General features: G+C 41.8%; 1 protein-coding gene across 8 annotated transcripts in view; it reads left to right on the forward strand.

Moving 5' to 3' along the window:
* The first annotated feature begins 424 nt into the window (after positions 1 to 424).
* The window catches only part of LOC140494165 (alpha-1,2-mannosyltransferase ALG9-like), a 276,263-nt gene continuing 257,710 nt past the window's right edge, over positions 425 to 18,977 (forward strand). For 2 of the 8 annotated variants that reach the window (XM_072593263.1, XM_072593265.1), the window contains exon 1: positions 15,978 to 16,012. In XM_072593263.1, the coding sequence (XP_072449364.1) occupies positions 15,993 to 16,012 (20 nt within the window). In that variant the 5' untranslated portion in view covers positions 15,978 to 15,992. Of the gene's footprint in view, positions 562 to 2,608; positions 2,817 to 5,052; positions 5,210 to 5,393; positions 5,598 to 7,450; positions 7,610 to 15,977; positions 16,013 to 16,307; positions 16,522 to 16,713; positions 16,819 to 16,982; positions 17,009 to 18,977 lie in introns of those variants that run through there. The other 6 variants (XM_072593258.1, XM_072593259.1, XM_072593260.1 and 3 more) reach the window with 6 other exon arrangements.

Raw genomic sequence — 18,977 nt, forward strand, 5'->3', positions numbered from 1 at the left:
CATCCAGACCCTCCCCTCATCCAGACTCTCTCCTCATCTCCCTCCAGACCTTCCCCTGATCTCCCTCCAGACCCTCCCCTGATCTCCATCCAGATCCTCCCCTAGTCCTAATCCAGATCCTCCCCTGATTCCCATCCAGATCTTCCCCTAATCTCCATCCAGATCCTCTCGGATCCTTCCCTCATCCCTACCTAGACCCTCCCTTAAAATTCTAACCAGACCCGGGTGTTAAAAAGAGCTTGAAATGATCGAATTGATAATTAGCATGCAGGATGGAAGTGTTAAAGGAAAGAAATATATGATTAAACTGGTTTAAAATGACAGAAAAGGAAGAAAGGCGGTGTGTTTAACATTTGTTCTTCAGTAGCTTCACCACATCAAGCCGCTGTCGCTGTGTTTGCAGCGAGCAGGTCGGTGGCAGCGAGTCGGGCAGGAGCTGGGTTCCCAGGGCTGTCCTGGGGACTGTGTGCTCCCGCATTGGGCTTGGGGCTGTCTCTTGCTGGTAGCGCGGAAGCTGCGGGCCTGGGAGCTGCATTGAAAGCTGCATCCGCCCCGCTCTGGGTGGGTTGAGGAGAGCGGGGAGGCCGCTGGGCCGGGGAGGGGGAAGTGCAATTCTCCGGAGCTGTGCGGAGCCCGGGGTGGGATTTGCAGAAGCAGCAGACTGCACAAAACAGGGCAATCATTTGGGGCAAACCTTTGTTGCACCCGCTGATCTGAGTGAGCTCCAAGCGGGCCTGGCATTGGGAGATGTGCAACACTAACCAGCCTGACGGCCGCACTGTGCAACAGCAGCCTTCATTTCAGCAGTGCCATTCACACAGTAAGTCATAGAATCCCTACAGCGTGGAAGCAGGCCATTCAGCCCGTCCAGTCCACGCCAATCCTCCGAAGAGTATCCCACCCAGGTCCCATCCCTGTGAGCCTGAATTTCCATGGCTAATCCACTTAGCCTGCACATCTTTGGTGTGTGAGACCAAACTGAAGCACCCAGAGGGGACCCACACAGACAAGGGGACATGTGCAAATTCAACACAGTCACCCAACGCTAGGATTGAACCGAGGTCCGTGGTATTGTGAGGCAGCAGTGCTAGCCACTGTGCCACCCCATGAAACAGCTAGGATCTTATCGCCGGTTCACTGTATCCCCTTGGTTAAGAAAATACATATTGGCTTTGCATGCCGTCCAGAGAAGGGTCAATAGGTCAATTGTAGGGGACTGTCTTTGAAGATGTTGAGTAGGTTGGTCCTGTATTCAGTGGAGTTTAAAAGAAACAGAGGTAACCTATTGAAACATACAAGACTCTTAGGAGAGTTGGAGGGAATCCTGAGGGACAGGATGTACATGTATTTGGAAAAGCAAGGAGGGTGGTACGTGTGTGGAATGAGCTGCCAGAGGAAGTGGTGGAGGCGGGTACAATTACAACATTTAAGAGGCATTTGGATGGGTATATGAATAGGAAGGGTTTGGGGGGATATGGACCAAGTGCTGGCAGGTGGGACTAGATTGGGTTGGGATATCTGGTCGGCATAGACAGGTTGGACCATAGGGTCTGTTTCCATGCTGTACATCTCTATGACTCTATTTGACAGGATAGAATCAGAGAAGTTGTTTCCCCTTTTGGGAGAGTCTAGGACCAGAGGGCATAATGTCAGAGTAAAGAGTTATCCATTTATGAAAGACAAGGAGAAATTTCTTGTCTCAGAGGATGGGAAATCAGTGGAATTCTTTACTGCAGAGGGCTGTCAAGGCTGGGTCATTAAGTCTTTTCATGGTTGTGATAGACAGATTTTTAATCAATGGGGAATCCAGGATTATGGGGAAAAGGTTGAGAATTATCAGACCAGCTTTGATGTCTTTAAATAGCAGAACAAACTCAATTGGCTAAAAAGCCTACTTTGGCTCTTACGTCATAAAGTCTTGAAACATATGAAGGCACTTTATCATTGTTAACTACCCCATCATTCAAAGATGACTTTTACTTAGGGTCTTAGGTTTGATCCTTGGATCTTCAAAAGACTGAACAATTGCATTCTTGACCTATTGATCATTGGCAATAATGTGCAGATGTAGTGCAAACTGGCCATAGAATGAGATATTAGGAGCAGTGCCCAAAACTTGTGTCAAAAAGGCACCTTTTAAGGAGTACCTTGGTGGGGGTGAGAGAGCTTGGAGAGATTTAGGAAGGGAATTCTGCAGTGTAGGGCCTCGGCAGCTAAAGCTACATCAAGCAGCAACATTCCCTCAAAGGTGGGCAGCTGTGCAACTGCTCTGAGGGTCTGTGCACTCGGATTGGTGTCAGGTCATAATGATTTACGTTTTGTGGCCATAGCAGCTGTGCACAGACCTGTCTGCGTGGTGACTGGGACAACCAGTAGTAGAGCAATTGAATCAGGAGTTTTTGAGTTTCAGAGAAGTGCAGGGTTGGGAGGCTCAGGAAAATTCTGACAGAATTTGGAAAGAAGGTGAGGGGATTTGAAAACCAAATGCCGCTGAAAGATATGAATGGGAAGTAAAGATTCCATGACAACTTGGAGGCTGATTAATGATGGACAGACAGGTTCGAATTTGTAAGGCTTTTGAAAAGTTTACTGTTCATTGTCTTCTCAGCTTTTTCACAAAATGAGACAAGATGGTAGCACCTTGCTTGTAGCCGAGGGGAACTTCTCCTTTGCTTCTGCGTTGTGTGAACGTGTGGACAGAGGCACTCAAATCATTGCAACCTGCTATGAAAGTGAAAAGGAAATATCGAAGCATGAAAATACAACCAAAAATATTGCCAAACTGTTAGAGAAAGGTGAGGAGGCAATACTGACTGGTAAGAGGGGTCATTTTGATCGCAGTATGATAGAAGAAAAATTTAAATTTGAAACAAAAATTGAAGTGCGTAACTACTTTGTTTTTATATCAACCAATTCTTTTTCTCCAAAGTGCTGGAGAAACTCAGCAGATCTGGCAGTGTCTGAGGAGAGAGAAACATGTTTAATGTTTAGAGTCCTATATGACCCTTCTTCAGATTCAGAGACTGGTTAATGTTTGGTAGCATCTCTCATCCAAATTAATTTTCACAAGAAAAGATGCTTAAGTGAAAAGTAATATAGCAATAGTTATTCATTTTGGATCTACAGAAGAGTAGGAAGTGCATACTTCGTACTTCCATACTAGTTACTTAAAGAACTAATTTCCAGTTCAAATCGATAATAATGTCAGCTTTGAAACTGCCCAGAAGCTGATGGAATTGATTCTGGTGGGGTAACTTGCACCACCTCTCCATCCATTTCTTTCTTTTTTTTTCTAATACCACACTTTCTTGCTATCATCACTTTCATTCTTTTGCATCCATACCTCTGTATTTGGTTAGAACGTGTTACATTTTGAATGTTCTGATGAAAGGTCATCAACCTGAAATGTTAACTCTTTTTCTCTCTCCACTGCTCGGCCAGGTGAGTATTTGCAGCATTCTGTGTCACTGCTGACTGTTTCTCTGCTGGGTTCCACATACAGAGAATTGAGACATGTTGTAAACAATGGCCAGTTTGATTTGAATGTTTTTGATATTTGTACCAATGAAGCTTAAAGACCTTAAGTAATCAGATTGTAAAACAGATGTTCGGTTTTTAGCTGATGGATTGAGAATTCTGTGTAACTTGAGTTTTATTGTGATGCCTTCATTTAGCTCTGTCATTTTTGTCACATTCATATCTGAGATTTTAGGACACCCATTTGGAGCAGGTGAGACATGAACCTACGGCTCTCCTTGCTCAAAAGGTAGGGATATTACCACTGTATAATTCCACCAGCCTAAATTGGCTCATACGTTTTCCTACTTAAATTGATTCAATCACAGGTGCCTCCTTTCATTCACCAGCAGAATACATTGCAGGTTGGGGCACTTGTGATACAGTGGTAGTGTCCCTATCCTGGGCCCTGGAATGTAATGCCCAGGTTCAAGTCCCACCTGCTCCAGAGATGTGAAATAACATCTCTGAATAAGTTGATTAGAAAAGAAAAAGTGAATTTTTAAAAAAAAAATGCAGGTTGGTGCTCATGATGAAGTGGTAGTGTTCCATATTGTCTGAGCTAGGAAGCCCAGGTTCAAGTCTCAGCTACCCGAGACATGTGTCATAACATCTTCGAGGAGAAAGTGAGGACTGCAGATGCTGGAGAGCAGAGCTGAAAATGTGTTGCTGGAAAAGCGCAGCAGGTCAGGCAGCATCCAAGGAACAGGAGAATCGACGTTTCAGGAAGGGCTTATGCCCGAAACGTCGATTCTCCTGTTCCTTGGATGCTGCCTGACCTGCTGCGCTTTTCCAGCAACACATTTTCAGCATGTGTCATAACATGTCTGACAAGGTTGGTTAAAAATATGGATATTGTAGTTTGGTTGATGCACCATCTAACATTGCTCTCATTTCCAGACAACTTAGTGATTAACTGAGTCTCAAGAAGGATTTGATCATTATTTCATCACTGAAACACATACCAACACAGGGACAATCAAAATGCTTGGACATTTCTGCTGACAGTTGTGGAAATAGGACATTGTTGAGTTTAAAATAGCAGTTTTCGTGTCATTCATTTAAACATAACAAACACATCACTGTTTGTCATTATTTAAACTTCAAATTCCAGCATGTTACATTGAGTAAGTAAAAAAAAAGTAAAAAGATTTTGGAACGTTTTTGAAGTGTCTCTGAATTATTTGTGGTGAGCTACATGTTGGCTCTGTAGCTGAAGTTACAGCTGTTACTGGGAGCCTGTGACAAGTGGGAGCACATCTCATATTGGAACATCCAACCAGAGGTGGTATGCAGGGCCAGAACAGTGACTGTCACCTGACTGTTCTGCTAATTTAATATACTTATAGGTTGTAAACTTAGAGCTGGGTGCTGTATAAAATGTTCAGTTTTGTATTTTAATGATATGTTCTGGGCAAACATTTCGTTTCCAATTTGGATAGTGATGAAACTGCTTTTTGTGATGCTCTAAATCTGCCACATACCATACGGAAATTATTAGCAATAGCTTCTTAATCCTTGGCTATTGTCCTTCAGGAGCAGAAGTCTACTTTCAAGTGGATTGCACCAAGCTCCAGGAATGTCCCTGCTTGAAAAGTAGGCAGTTTGACAGGATTATCTTCAATTTCCCACACTGTGGCAGAAAGGCTGGCGTGAAGAAGAACAGAGAGCTGCTGGCTAATTTTTTTCTGAGGTGGGTTTTGAAATTACGTGCGGAAGTTGACAATGTCCACTTCTGGACTCAGTGTTTCACTGGCTGCAAAGTAGTTCATTGGGAGCTGTGGACGTTTAGCTTCCTGCTTCTTTGCACCATCCTAAGTTTAGTATTATTCACTCTGCTGATAACAGGAATAATGCCATTGTGGCTTTCTTTTCAGTTGCGCTGATGTTCTGACTGCCAAAGGTGATGTTCATGTTACCCTGTGTAAGGGACAGGGAGGGACTGCTGCTGATCAGCCAATGAGAGCATGGCATAACAGCTGGCAAATCGTTGCTGTGGCTGCAAGAGCTGGGTTCATTTTAAGTAAAGTGCAGATGTTTGACTGCTCACAGTATGATGGCTACACCAGCACTGGATATAGGTAGGTTATTAGCAGGATTCATGCAATTCGCAACATATTTTTCATGTAGTTGGATCTGCATGCCATTTTCCTTTCCTCCTGATGTCTGGAAAATGAAGTATAGGTCCTGGAGCAGACATCTTCAGAAAATGGTGTTCTTTTTAATACATTAATGAAATACATCCTGTTCACAAAAAGTAGGACAAATCTGACCTGCCCAATCATTGTTTCATTACTCCGTTCTCGATCAGCAGCAGTGATGAAAGGGGTCATTTACAGTGCTATCCAGTGGCACTTACTCAACAATAATCTGATCACTAACCAGTCTGGGTTCCTGTAGGCCCACTTCGATCCTAACTCATTAGGTTTTTGGCCCAAACATGGACAAATGAGGTGCACTTGAGAGGGGTAGTGAGGGTGACTGCTCTCAACATCAAGTCAGCTTTTGATCAAGTGTGGCATTGAGGACTTCAACTGAAACTGGAGTCAATGGGAATTGGGAGATATTCTCTGCTGATTGGAGTCATACATAGCATAAAGGAGGATGTTTGTGGTTGTTTGAGGTTAGTTGTCTCAGCCCTAGGACATCTCTGCAGGAGTTCCACATGGTAGGTACTTTGAACCTACCAATTTCAGACATGTTATTACACACCTTTGGAGCAGATGGGACTTGAATCCAGACCTTCTGGTCCAGATGTAGGGACAATGCCACAACAGTCAATAGTGGGGAGTTCTTCAGATTAGAGTCCTAGGCCCACAATCTTCAGTTTCTTCATCAATGGCCTTCCCTTTATCATCAGGTCAGAAGTGGGGATGTGTGCTAATGACTATACATTGTTCAGTGCCATTTCCAACTCCTCAGATACTGAAGAAGTCCATATTCAAATGTAGCAAGACCCAAACAGGATTTAGGCTTGAGTTGATAAAGGGCAGGTAATATTCATGCCTCACTAGAAAGTCCCTGGAATTACCCTGGATACAGTAAATAGACAAGATCTTTTCTCTCGGGTGGGGAATCCAGAACTAGAGAGCATATGTTTAGTGTGAAGTGGGGGGGGGGAAAGAAGAGATATAAAGGCACCTAAGGGGCAACTTTTGACACAGAGGGTGGTGCATTTATGGAATGAGCTGCCAGAAGAAGTGATGAACGCTGGTATAATTACAGCATTTAAAAAGCATCTGGTGGGTATATGAACAGGAAGGGTTTCGGGGGATATGAGCCAAGTGTTGGTAAATGGGACTAGATTAGGTTAGGATATCTGGTCAGCATGGACTAGTTGGACTGAAGGGTCTGTTTCTGTGCTGTATAGCTCCATGACTCTATGACCCTCTCCAATAATATCTAGGATAAAGTAGCCCAATTGACTGGAACTCTAACACCTTCAACAGTTATTCTCTCCACTACCAATTCACACTAGCGGTAGTATTCATAATATACAAGATGCACTATAGCAAAACACAAAGGCTTCTTCCATAAATTGGACTTCTGTCACCTAGAAGAACAAGGGCAGCAGATGCATGGGAATGTCACCATATGTAAATTCCTCTCCAAGCCACACACCATCCTTACTTGTAAATATAATCGCCGTTCTCCCTTTTTCACTGGATCAAAATACAGGAACTCCCTTCCTAACTGCACTGTGGATGTACCTACATCTCACTGACTGCAGTGGGCAATTCAGGATGGGTAATAAATACTGGCTCAGCCAGCACCAATCACATCCTGTGAATGAATCAAAATCTCACCAATTTCCTGCTGTGCTGCCAAAGTGTTGTCTTTGAAGTTCCCGTTCAGGTGCAAATTTCTCAAATTGCTTTGATTACACTCTTTTCTTTATTGAAGGTGTTAAATTGATTTTTAAAATATATTCCAGGAGTCAAGATAAGCCTTTCCATGTTGACCAAGCTCTGACTCACGTGTTCACAAGAAGCCTCCCCTTCAGCGAGATGAAGCCAGTTGTCATGGAAACCATTATTGGGAGTGAGCGCTTCTTCTGCCATATCCCTGAGGAACTTGTTGAAAAGATTAACAGGTGGAGTAAGAGAATTGCAAGGCACCAAAATTTGGTTATCAGACACTGCCTAACAATGCCAGCTGTGTTATTGTTAAAATATTTACTGAGATGGTGACATTATTAAGACCAAAGGACATTAACTCGCAAAGCTCTGCTGTGCATTCTTAACAATACAGATAGGGTAATTCTCCCGTTAAAATAATAGAGGGCAATTTACCCACAATAAAAATCAATGCCAGAGAAACTCAGCAATTCATTAAAAAAAACTTTAAGTTTATTCTGTTTCTCTCTGGTTGAGCTGTTGAGTTTTTTTCTGCACTTTGTATTTCAAATCTCCACCATATTTCAAGTTTAAGTTGGCCCAAAAGGCTGAAATTGCTTACATTAAGCAGTTGGAGATGAAAAAAGCTTTGACTCAAATGTCACACTATTTCTTTATTTCATTTTGGTCTAAAATGGGTTATGTTGACTCTAGCTGGAATAAGCACAAAGAGCTCAAAAACTTTAAATACATTAATTTCCTGAGAGGGTATGACAGTCTTATGGCTTGATATATTTCAGATATTATCTATACTATCTTACTGGTTTTTTGTTCACTTTAATCTAATCATAAAATGATAGAAGTATACCAATTACAAGGTCACTTGGCTACATGAGCTACTCATGGATGGTTGAATTACTCCACATTCTGCCTACTCCTGATAACCTGTTAACCCCTTGCTTATCAAGAATCTATACAGCTCTGCCTTATTTTATTAACATTCATTGTAACATAATTTATTTTCATTTTTAAATGTAATACAAGGGAGGCCTTGGAAAAGCATTGTGCAAACATTGAAGAAATGTGTTAGAAGGATTCAAAGCGATTCACTTTAAATGTCCAATTTATATATTCTGTCATTCTTTTTGGTACACTGTACCTTCACTTCCTCTTTTTATTTAAGTATTGTTCCCAAGAATAATCACTAACCTTAACTTCTTTATTATGATTTTATGTTGGATGTTGTTCAAATAGTGAGTGATGATTATGTGTCTGTCCCAAAAAGGTATGATTATGATCAAAGCGCTCCCTGATTCCAGGTCATTTTCTTCTGGAGGACAGCAGTCTTGCTGGTATACAGTACTTCATAATCTTCTGTTTCAACTAAATGGACTTTGCTTTACTCTGAGCCTGGACTGTGATTGTTAGATCAAAGTTGGAGTGAGAGAGATCATTCGAGATGCATATACGACCACAGGATGTCACACAGTGATTCAGAACCAATGAATTACTTTAAAAGTGTAGCCAGTGTCCTAATTGTAAGAAGTTTTGAGAGTAGACAATACATTTAGGAGAGGAGACTCTTAATACAATGTTATTTGGACAATTTATCAAGGGAACTTAAGCGACACTTAAGATGCAGACTGATGTAATTCTACTTTAGATGGTTCTCTCTTTCCACTGCACTAAGAGCACAGTTGTTTCTTCTGTCTGTCTTTTTTAAAAATCTGTGCAAAGAGAACCTTCAAATGAGTTTTTTTTTAAATTCTTTCCCTAGTACTCTTGCTGGATTCAAATATTGCTGTAGTAGTTTGAACATTTCTCAAAAGGACAAATGTCCCATGATCAGAACTCAAAAACAAATGTCCTGAAGACCTAAATATTGTTGACCTTTTCCTGTTTGACCATTTATCCACTTAGTTATTTTTATACACATTCAGTTTTAGCTGTAAAGTCCATTCAACTGTTCATTTCAAAGCCTATCCTTTGATCACCATTGGTAACAGTGTGGGCATCTCACCTTCTTTTGCAATTCACACTGACAATTTATATTACAGTGTGACTTAAATTCAATTCCAATTACAAATGGCATATGTCCTAAGTATTCATTTGGAATTCACCTTTCATCTATCATAACTATCAAACACACATAAAATGGAGGTTGTAATCCAAAGGGCATTAAAGTACAAAATGGTGCATATTTCATACCCACTTCAGGGAATGTGTGAACAAATTCCACACTTCAAGGTCACATGAACAGCGATAAGATTTTGTTTTTTATTCGAGCATGGAATGTGTGGGCATTGTTGGCAAGGCCGGCATTTGTTACCCATCCCTAATTATCCTCAAATTGAATGGCTTCCTTGGCTAATTTAGAGAGCTATGAACAGTCAACTGCATTGTTCTGGGTCTGGAGTCACATGTAAGCCAGACCAGGTAAGGATGGCATATTTTGTTCCCTAAAAGGATGTCAGTGAACCAGATGGATTTTTATGACAACAGTGTAACCTCTGCAATTTGTTATTAAACCAGCTTTTTAATTCCAGATTTTATTAAATTCAAGTTTCATCATTTGCCAAGGTGGGATTTAAACCCATATCGTTGGAGCTTTAGCTCTGGACATTTTGTCCAGATGAGTTACCACTGTGATGCAGGTATACATGATCTGTATAAATAATGGTGGCTGAGGAATAATATTGGCTTGGACACCAGGAACAACTGCCCCCCCCCCGCCCACCCATGCCATTTAAATAAAAGTATCATGTGACATTTAACATTTACCAGAGGGGCCAAATGGGCACTCAGTTTAATGGTTGATCAGAGAGACAGCTCCTCCAACTGTACAGTATTAAAGCAGTGCTGCAGTGAGATGCCAGCTTATGTGGTACTTTAGTGGTTCTTGACCCGACAACTATCTGACTCAAATACTTTTCTGCCACCAAACTAAAAACTACCCTTTTTAAAATTCTGGTGAAAGGTCATTGCCCTGAAATGTTGACACTCCACAGACACTGTTTGACTGCTGAGTATTTCCTGGATTAGTGGTGCTGGAAGAGCACAGCAGTTCAGGCAGCATCCAACGAGCAGCGAAATCGATGTTTCGGGCAAAAGCCCTTCATCAGGAATAAAACCCGAAACGTCTATTTCGCTGCTCGTTGGATGCTGCCTGAACTGCTGTGCTCTTCCAGCACCACTAATCCAGTATTTGGTTTTCAGCATCTGCAGTCATTGTTTTTACCTTGCTGAGTATTTCCAACATTTTTGTTTTTGTTTTCATTTGATATCTGGCATCCCAGTGTTTTGCTTAGTGGTAATATTTTATTTTAGCTGAACCCTTCGCTTGGTAATTTGCGTCCCATTCATGCTGCCTTCCTATTTTAAGGAACATTATTTTGATATCCCTAGAAAGGTGGCAGTATTCAACTCTATTGGCTTCAAAGACCACACTGGAGGTGGAGGAGAGTAAAACCAAGAGAAGGACAAAGTACTCACCTTGGGCATACGTACCTCAAACTAACAGCTGTTTCAAAGATGCCAGAGAAAGTGTCTTTCGCTTTAAACCAGATTATTGGATGATATTTATGTATTTAGATGCTTGAATGCCTTCCAATTTCTTAAGATGGACAGGAGCTTTCAGAACTTCTGGTGTCACAGTTAATTGGCTACTATGCTTTAGAAGCTGCTTTGAGAGATCCAATGTCCACTATGTGAAAATTGACCCATGATCTGGCCATAAGAGACTTAAAAAAATATTGAAGGGGATATGAGCATTACAGGCTAAGCTGGTATTTATTACCCAGTCCAAAAGGACTTAGAGAAGGTGGTGCTGAGCGGTCTTCTCAAACTACTGCAATTTATGAATGTACCTACACTTCATAGAGTTGTACAGCATGGAAACAGACCCTTCAGTCCAAGCTGTGTATGCTGACCACATATCCCAATCTAATCTAGTCCCATCTGCCAGCACCCAACCCATATCCCTCCAAACCCTTCCTATTCATATACCCATCCAAATGCCTCTTAAAATGTTGCAATTGTACCAGCCTCCACCACATCCTCTGGCAGCTCATTCCATACACATACCACCCTCTGCATGAAAAAGTTGCCCCTTGGGTCTCTTTTATATCTTTCCCCTCTCACCCTAAACCTATGCCCTCTAGTTCTGGACTCCCTCACCCCAGGGTTTATATTAGGAAGGGAATTTCAGGTTTTGACCCATCAACACTGAAGGAAGTGTGATATATTTCCAGGATGAGTGACTTGTGTGTCAGGTTGCCTGTTTGGAAGTTGCTGTGGAAGGAGACGAGTTGCTTGCTGTTGGCCAATCCACCCTCCACATTCCCCCTTGTTTGAGAACTGGAGAAATGCATACCTTATATAAAATTGGTCTAATGGAGGTTTTGGTCATTGTAGGAATTTCCTTCAGGAAGGTTCACACCATCCCGTAAAGAAAATTGATGACTTGTTGAGAAAGCAGATTGCAGATGCAGTGAATCTACAGGAACTGGAGGACAACTTTCCTCTGCTGTTAAAACAATACCTTCAGCCTGATGGTGCCTGTGCAGGATCTGAAGTTTGTCAAGCTGAACTTTATTGGGTGAGCTGTTCCAAACTTCAAGAGGATGGATTGAGAAATATTGACTATGCTGAACTGCAGTGCTCTGATGTTCCTACGCAGATCTTTGGAAACAAGAGGGGACAGATTGTGGACTACGCACTCTTGAAACAGCTTGGCATCCCTGGCTCAAGTGAAGATTGCAGGAGCTACTGCCTTCGGCCTACCCTGACAGGATATGTTGCCGATATTTTGCAAAAAACGGACTTCAGAGTTGAAGTAATTTATGCACTCAGTGGCACTGTTTTCAGGAAGTGTCTGATTACACCACAAACTATGCCAGTATTCCATGAGATGATTTTGTGTAGTGCTTTCAAAAAGAATGCAGATTTTTTAAGTCTATTTATGTGCACTGTGGAGAGGGCCATTTCATTCCTTATTAAGTCAGCATCAGGCACCGTGGCCTCTATAGATAAGACCTTAAATTCGATCACTTTTGAAGAAGAGGGCAGTGGGAAAAGCTGGAATATTCATTTTCGACAGATGGAACACCCAGAATTTACTGATATAACTGTCGCAAAATTGGTTTGCATTCCTAATAAACAGGACAGTGAATTAAATATCTGTGTTATATCAATAAATCTTGACCTGCTGTCCATGGTGCTGTACCACATAAATGACTGGAGGATGCTATGGACATTTGATGAACGCTTCCTAGACCAGATTAGTGCAACCGAATTCAAACCGTTTTCTGAGTTCTCGCTCTACCCACCCACATATTCACATGACATCAGCTTCTGGGTCAATGAGAATGGGAAACCAGAGGAATTGGAGCTCCATGCACTTGTAAGGCGGGTAACCAGGGAATCAGTGAAAGAAATGAAGCTGATTGACAGTTTCTTGCACACTCAATCCAAACGTATGAGCTACTGTTACAGGCTAATGTACCAGTCATGTGACAAAGCATTGTCTTATCAGCAAGCATTGGAAATGCAACTGCATCTTAGACTCAAACTGCAGAAATATTTTCAAGTAACTCTTAGATAAAAATGAGTACTTGGACCCATATTAGAAATGTGTATTTTTGTCTCATGCAGTGCATGATTGGCTTTATGCTTACTGAACTGTTGATATAAATGATTTTAAAATTTGAACAATAAACACCATTGTTTACAATATGCTTATTGATCCATGGACTTAATTCATCACCTCAAACTTCTTTCATTTCCACTAACCCCATCCCAGCAACCAGTAATGTGCCATGTTTGTGTTAATTAATTCAAAGTGCTGTCCAAATGTAACCCAAAATTGGTTTTCAAATCCTTCACTGTACTGCTAAATGTCTTTCACAGTTCAGGTGAATGAGATTAAAAATTTCACACAAACAACAGGATATGTCACAAACTGTTGTAGTATCGAGAATAACTCCATTACAAATAGCTCACTGATTAACTGAATCATATAACCTTTTAGAATATAGTTTGACTTTTAGTGTGGTGACAGATGACCAGAGTGATCAATTGCAACACAAGATAAAGCAATGCAAAAGGATTTTGTTGCAGAGGAAGTTTTAAAAAAGCTTGAGTGCATGTTATGCATTGAAGCAACAATGTACATGCGGATAATGGAAGTGGTAGTGAGGAGAGCAGTTTGGTGACATCTCTTTTTCCCAGAGAGCTGTTGAAACTTTCAGCTTGTTAAAAATCACAGTACCAGGTTATAGTCCGACAGGTTTATTTGGAGGCACTAACTTCGAAAGCTAGTTGAAGCAGAGGCCATTGCATATTCTACGGAAAGTGCTAGATAAATATTTGAAGTGAAAAAAAATCCATGGCATTGGAATCAGGTTTGCTTTGATCTAATCAAGAGGTGCGTAGACTCTATGGTTTAGTGTCCTTTGGGCTGTAAGTTTAATACATTAACACTTTAATTTGTTCCTGGAATAGCTTGCTATCATGTCTGTCCACACACTCAGTGCTTGCTACCCACACGATTGGATCCAGACTGGTAGAACCTGCCTTCTTGAGGTTTACTGATTGACCTGTTGTCTCTTGGCAGCTTTTTTTTTGAAAATGTTGCACAGCTCGTTCTGTTCTTCAGCCCTTACATGACTAGTGAGATAATAACTTCATCACCAGATACTTGGTTTCCAAGCAACCCGCCCACATGGCATGTTTGGTACAAACTTAACAATTTTAACTAGAACCCCAACCTGCAGGTTTTCACTCATTCAGTTCCTTTAACAATTGGACAGTTACACCATATTTATCACGTTACTGACTTGGAATCAAGATAGTCAGGCCTCAGGAATTAAAGATCATAGACTTTGATTACTCAAACTTCATCAGGAAGAAGGGCTGGTGCCCGAAACGTCGATTCTCCTGTTCCTTTGATGCTGCCTGACCTACTGCGCTTTTCCAGCAACACATTTTTAAGCTCTGATCTCCAGCATCTGCAGTCCTCACTTTCTCCTTACTCAAACTTCATGCCAGTTCTTAAAAGTTAATAGGATCAGTTGAACTTCACATTACAGATTCAGCATGTTCCATCTCCCTCTAAAGTTAACAGCTAACTGCTTGTATTTATGTACATCACTTCCTGTTCTCTGGGTGTCATTTGTGACAGAATGAAGGGGAGAGGGTATCTTTTACAAAGACAAGAAAATAATTTTGTACAGAATCAATGTTCAGAATGAGGGTGTTGAGTCTGTAACCCTAAACAGGTATAGATATTAAGATCAAATTAAGGAAGTCTAAAGTAGCATACATTAATAATGTGATGACTGATTCAGGAGCAGGGGTCCTGCAGGAAATCATTAATTTAGGAGAGGAGGCATAGAGGGCCAGAGTGGTGTTCATGGAGGAGATTAGGAACAGCCTCTGCATGACAGAAACTTGGTTTGGAGAGACCAGGGGAATGAGGTGATTGTTGGTGCTGCATGTATAAAGAAGTAGGAATTTGAGACAGTGTGATCACTGTGGATGAGTACATGTATAGGAAAAGTTTAGAGGGATATAGGCCAAATGCTGGCAAATGAGAAAAAATTAATTTAAGATATCTGATTGGCATGGATGAGTTGGATCGAAGGGTCTGTTACCATGCTGTACAGCTCTATGACACTGCCAAGGAGCGTAAAGGAATACAAATTAATAGGGACAGGAGAGCTTCACACTTGTGAATCTGGACATGACCCTCTTCATTTTGGAGGGAATTCTGAATGGTGCTGAACAACTAGACAGTAGTTAATACTAAACCCATCTTTGAATAGGGCTATGAAGGAAAACAAAAGGCAGCGAAATTGTGCAGAGCATGTTAGTAGACGATTTCAGAACATTTATAGGAGAAAGGTTTTGTTGAATGAATATAATAAGAGTGCTTTGAGAAAAATAACAGACCTGATTTTGAACAGAAATTCTTACAGAAGTTGAAAGTATTTAAATTCTAGCGGTACATTTAAAAGGCAACTAAAGAAAGCGATTAATGCATAATACGAGATGTGGAAGAAAAAATACTACTGAAATAGATATGTTAGCTCAGACCTGGGAAAGTGAAGGGCACTTGAATAACAGAATTGTGATGGCACAGAAGTCCAATCGGTCCATCGGCATCCGTATAGGCTCTAAAGCGGAGGTTGCTGCAAATGTCACTTTTTTAAAAAAGTGATTATAGTTGACGGCACAGAGCCCATGCTTTTTCAGCATGCAGGCAACACCAAGTTGGCTGCAATTAAAAGGGTACTGCACAAAGGGGAAACATGTAAAGTGATTAGAATCGATCACTTAGACCGTACTGTTTTTGTGAACTTTTGTCGGTCTTAAAGTTTTGAGGCAATGCCATGATTTTGAGATCCCGGGTAAATTTGAAACAGCTCTTAAGTACAACAGTAAATATTTATAACAGAGCTGCAATTATATTGACAGGAAAGCGTGTACAGAAGGGACGAACTATTTAAGATACACGGTGTAGTACTATGTGTTCATCATCCAGAAAAGCGAAATTGCCGTGCTGCATGTCTCTATGACCATGCTCTGGTAATTTAATCGCTCCAGCTGCATAGTCTTCGAAACAACAATGCAAGATTGGACATGCAGTTTCCTTGCTCCAGGTAAAAAGAAAATGCAAGAGTAAAACAACTATATACAAAGTTATAAACCGAAAGAACTCCAGGGCTGAGCTTTTCCAGCCATTTCTGTTTTAGTGTCTGATTTATCTACAAAGATTTGAGATGGGCAGATGTTAAGTATTCTGCTGTCAAAAGAAATATGCGCAGAACTTATTTTTGTAAGTGGTTCAAAAAGGGGCCTGGGAAATTCTGCAACAGGGGGCTCACACTTAGTTTTCCAAAGATGCAGCAACAGTTTTGTAACGCGACTGCACCGAGCGTGCATTTTGAGCCTCTTTGCTTCCCATAAGAGGGACGGGCTGAGCCTCGCCGGTCACCATAGGTCCCGGTTGACAGGCAATGGCCTCGAAGCTGAGGCACCGAGCCAGCGGCAGAGGGGCAGCCTCCAGCAGGCAGTCGCAGGACGGGAGCCTCCTTCCCGGGGGAGAGAGCAGCCGGCTGGCCCGAGGGGAGAGCAAAGCGGAGGAGAGAGGCGCAGAGAGCAGGGAGGGGTGAGTAGCTGGACCGAGGCTGACCTGGCCCGCTGTTACCGGCTGCACGACCCCGGCAGCGTTCTGCGATTCCCCCTGGTTTCCCCCATCCCCCTGGGATTTGTCACGGAGCTGCTCCCGGAGGGCCGGCGGCCGGCACTCTTCCCCAACTCCCGGGCCAACTGCACTGCGCCTGTGCATCCACATTGCTACATTCATTCATACATACATGTTACAATTCATTGTTACAATGTATCCATTCCATTGTTACTCACTCAGTCCAGGGACATTTCATTCTGACGGACCCTGCTCACCTAGGCGAGTGCTTTCCTTTTAAATTCTGCATTTGTTTTAAAAAAAAACTTACAATGCATAAGAAATGATAACAGCTGCAGGCCATTTGGCCCCCGTCGAACCTACACCATTTTTCGACAAGATCCGAGCTTAACCTTACTTCCACCTTCCAGCCACTCATTCCGTCGTCAATTTAAAGTGATATGCAACATAGGTAATGTTGTGTGAAAAAAAATACACAGCGAGTCGTGCACTGCCTGGAAATGTGGTGGAGGCAAGTTCAGTTGAGGCATTCAATGAGGGGGCATTGGATGATTATTTGAGTAGAAATTGTGTGTAAGGGTATGTTGAAAGGCAGGAGATTGGCACTGGATAATAGAACAAATAGCATGATAGACTGAATCACCTCCTCTTTGTCATTAACAATTCTGTGATTCGGAATTTAAAATCAGCTTCGAATTTGACTTATTGACGCAGCCGGCGGTGCTCGCTCTGTTAGTGTAATCCAGAGACGAATGACTCCGAGACAACATTTCTCAATATTTCATTCAAATGGGAGACCTCACGTTTTGAAATGATGTCCCTTAGTTCTAGTTTTTAGTGTACTCCGATGAAGGAGACATCCTCTAAGAATCTACTTCCTCGAATCTTGTTTGTTTTTTAAAAAAAAGGCATGTCTCATTCTGCTCACCTCCAATACCTCGAAGATTTTGGTGAACGATTAGCATTGGGTGGAGGAGTTACAAGACTAGAGGAAGTTTTCCTGCTTCTTTGCTGGGATACGGACAACTTAAGACACAGATCTGTGATAATCTCACTTATTATATTCAGTTAGAGCTGGATTGGTTCTCATCTCTGTTTAAAAGAAAAAAGTTCAGGGGAGACCTAACACAGGTCTTTAAAAATTATGGAACTTTTTGATAGAGAGAATACTTCTTTTTATGGGGGGAGGGGGAATATAAACAGATGCCATCAATACTCGAGAACCCAATAGGAATTCAGTAAAAGACTTCTTCACCCAAAGGGTAATGAGAGTACAGCACAGAGAGGGTTGTTGAAGCAAGGAGCTTGGATGTAATGAAGGGAAGACTAGACAGGATATGAGGGAGAGAAAGAGAGAGAGAGAGAGACCCAGATGATTACATTGGTTGATTTAGATGAGAAAAGTTGAGAGGAGGCTTGAGTGGAGGATAATTTTGTTTCGTTCGTTTACAGATGAGGGCATTGCTGGTGAGGTTAGTAAGTACTGTCTATCCCTAATTGCCCAGAGTCAACCTCGTTGCTGTGGGTCTGGAGTCACATGTGAGCCAGACCAGCTAAGGATGGCAGTTTCCCTTCTGAAATGACGTGTGTGAACCAGGTAGTTTTTCTGATTAATGGACTCATGGTCATCATTAGATTCTTTAATCCCAGATTATTATTGAATTCAAATTTCCCCATCTGCCATGCTGGGATTCGAAGCTGGTTACCCAGACTAATAGTCCAGCAATCAAACCATTAGGCGATCACCCCCCCCCCCCCCCCGTCACAGGCTGGTTAGGCTGAGGGACCTCTTTCTGTGGCACTTATCATGTAATTTTATGCAGTTACTGCCCTTTATTTTATACTTAGGATCTGTTTACATTTAGGTCTGTATGTTACTAAACTGATCATTGGCACGTGATGGGTACAACTGAAAATGATGAATCAGGCCAAGACTTCAAATAATTCACGGCAGATTAGACTTAAAAAGGGACAATAGAGTAAGTATGGTAAAGGTGGTGAAAAATGGTTCCAACTTATTGTCATTGAAATAGCCAGAACTTGCAAGTGTGGAATAGTAAATGCTTGGAATTTCTGAATCAGGTTTTGAGAAGATTTGTAGCTCAGGTTGAGGTTCTGGATGTAGGTTTGGTCGCTGAGTTGGAAGGTTCATTTTCAGATGTTTCGTCAACATGCTTAGTAACATCTTCAATGAGCCTCCAGACGAAGCACTGCTGATGTTTCTTGCTTTCCATTTATATATTTGGGTTTCCTCGGGTTGCTGATGTCATGTCCTGTGGTGATGTCATTTCCGGTTATTTTTCTCAGGGAGTGGTAAATGGGCTCCAAGTCAATGTGTTTGTTGATAGAGTTCCGGTTGGAATGCCACGCTTCTAGGAATTCTCGTGCGTGTCTCTGTTCAGCTTGTCCTAGGATGGAAG

Source organism: Chiloscyllium punctatum, chromosome 23 (assembly GCF_047496795.1).
Source record: "Chiloscyllium punctatum isolate Juve2018m chromosome 23, sChiPun1.3, whole genome shotgun sequence".
NCBI lineage: Eukaryota > Metazoa > Chordata > Chondrichthyes > Orectolobiformes > Hemiscylliidae > Chiloscyllium > Chiloscyllium punctatum.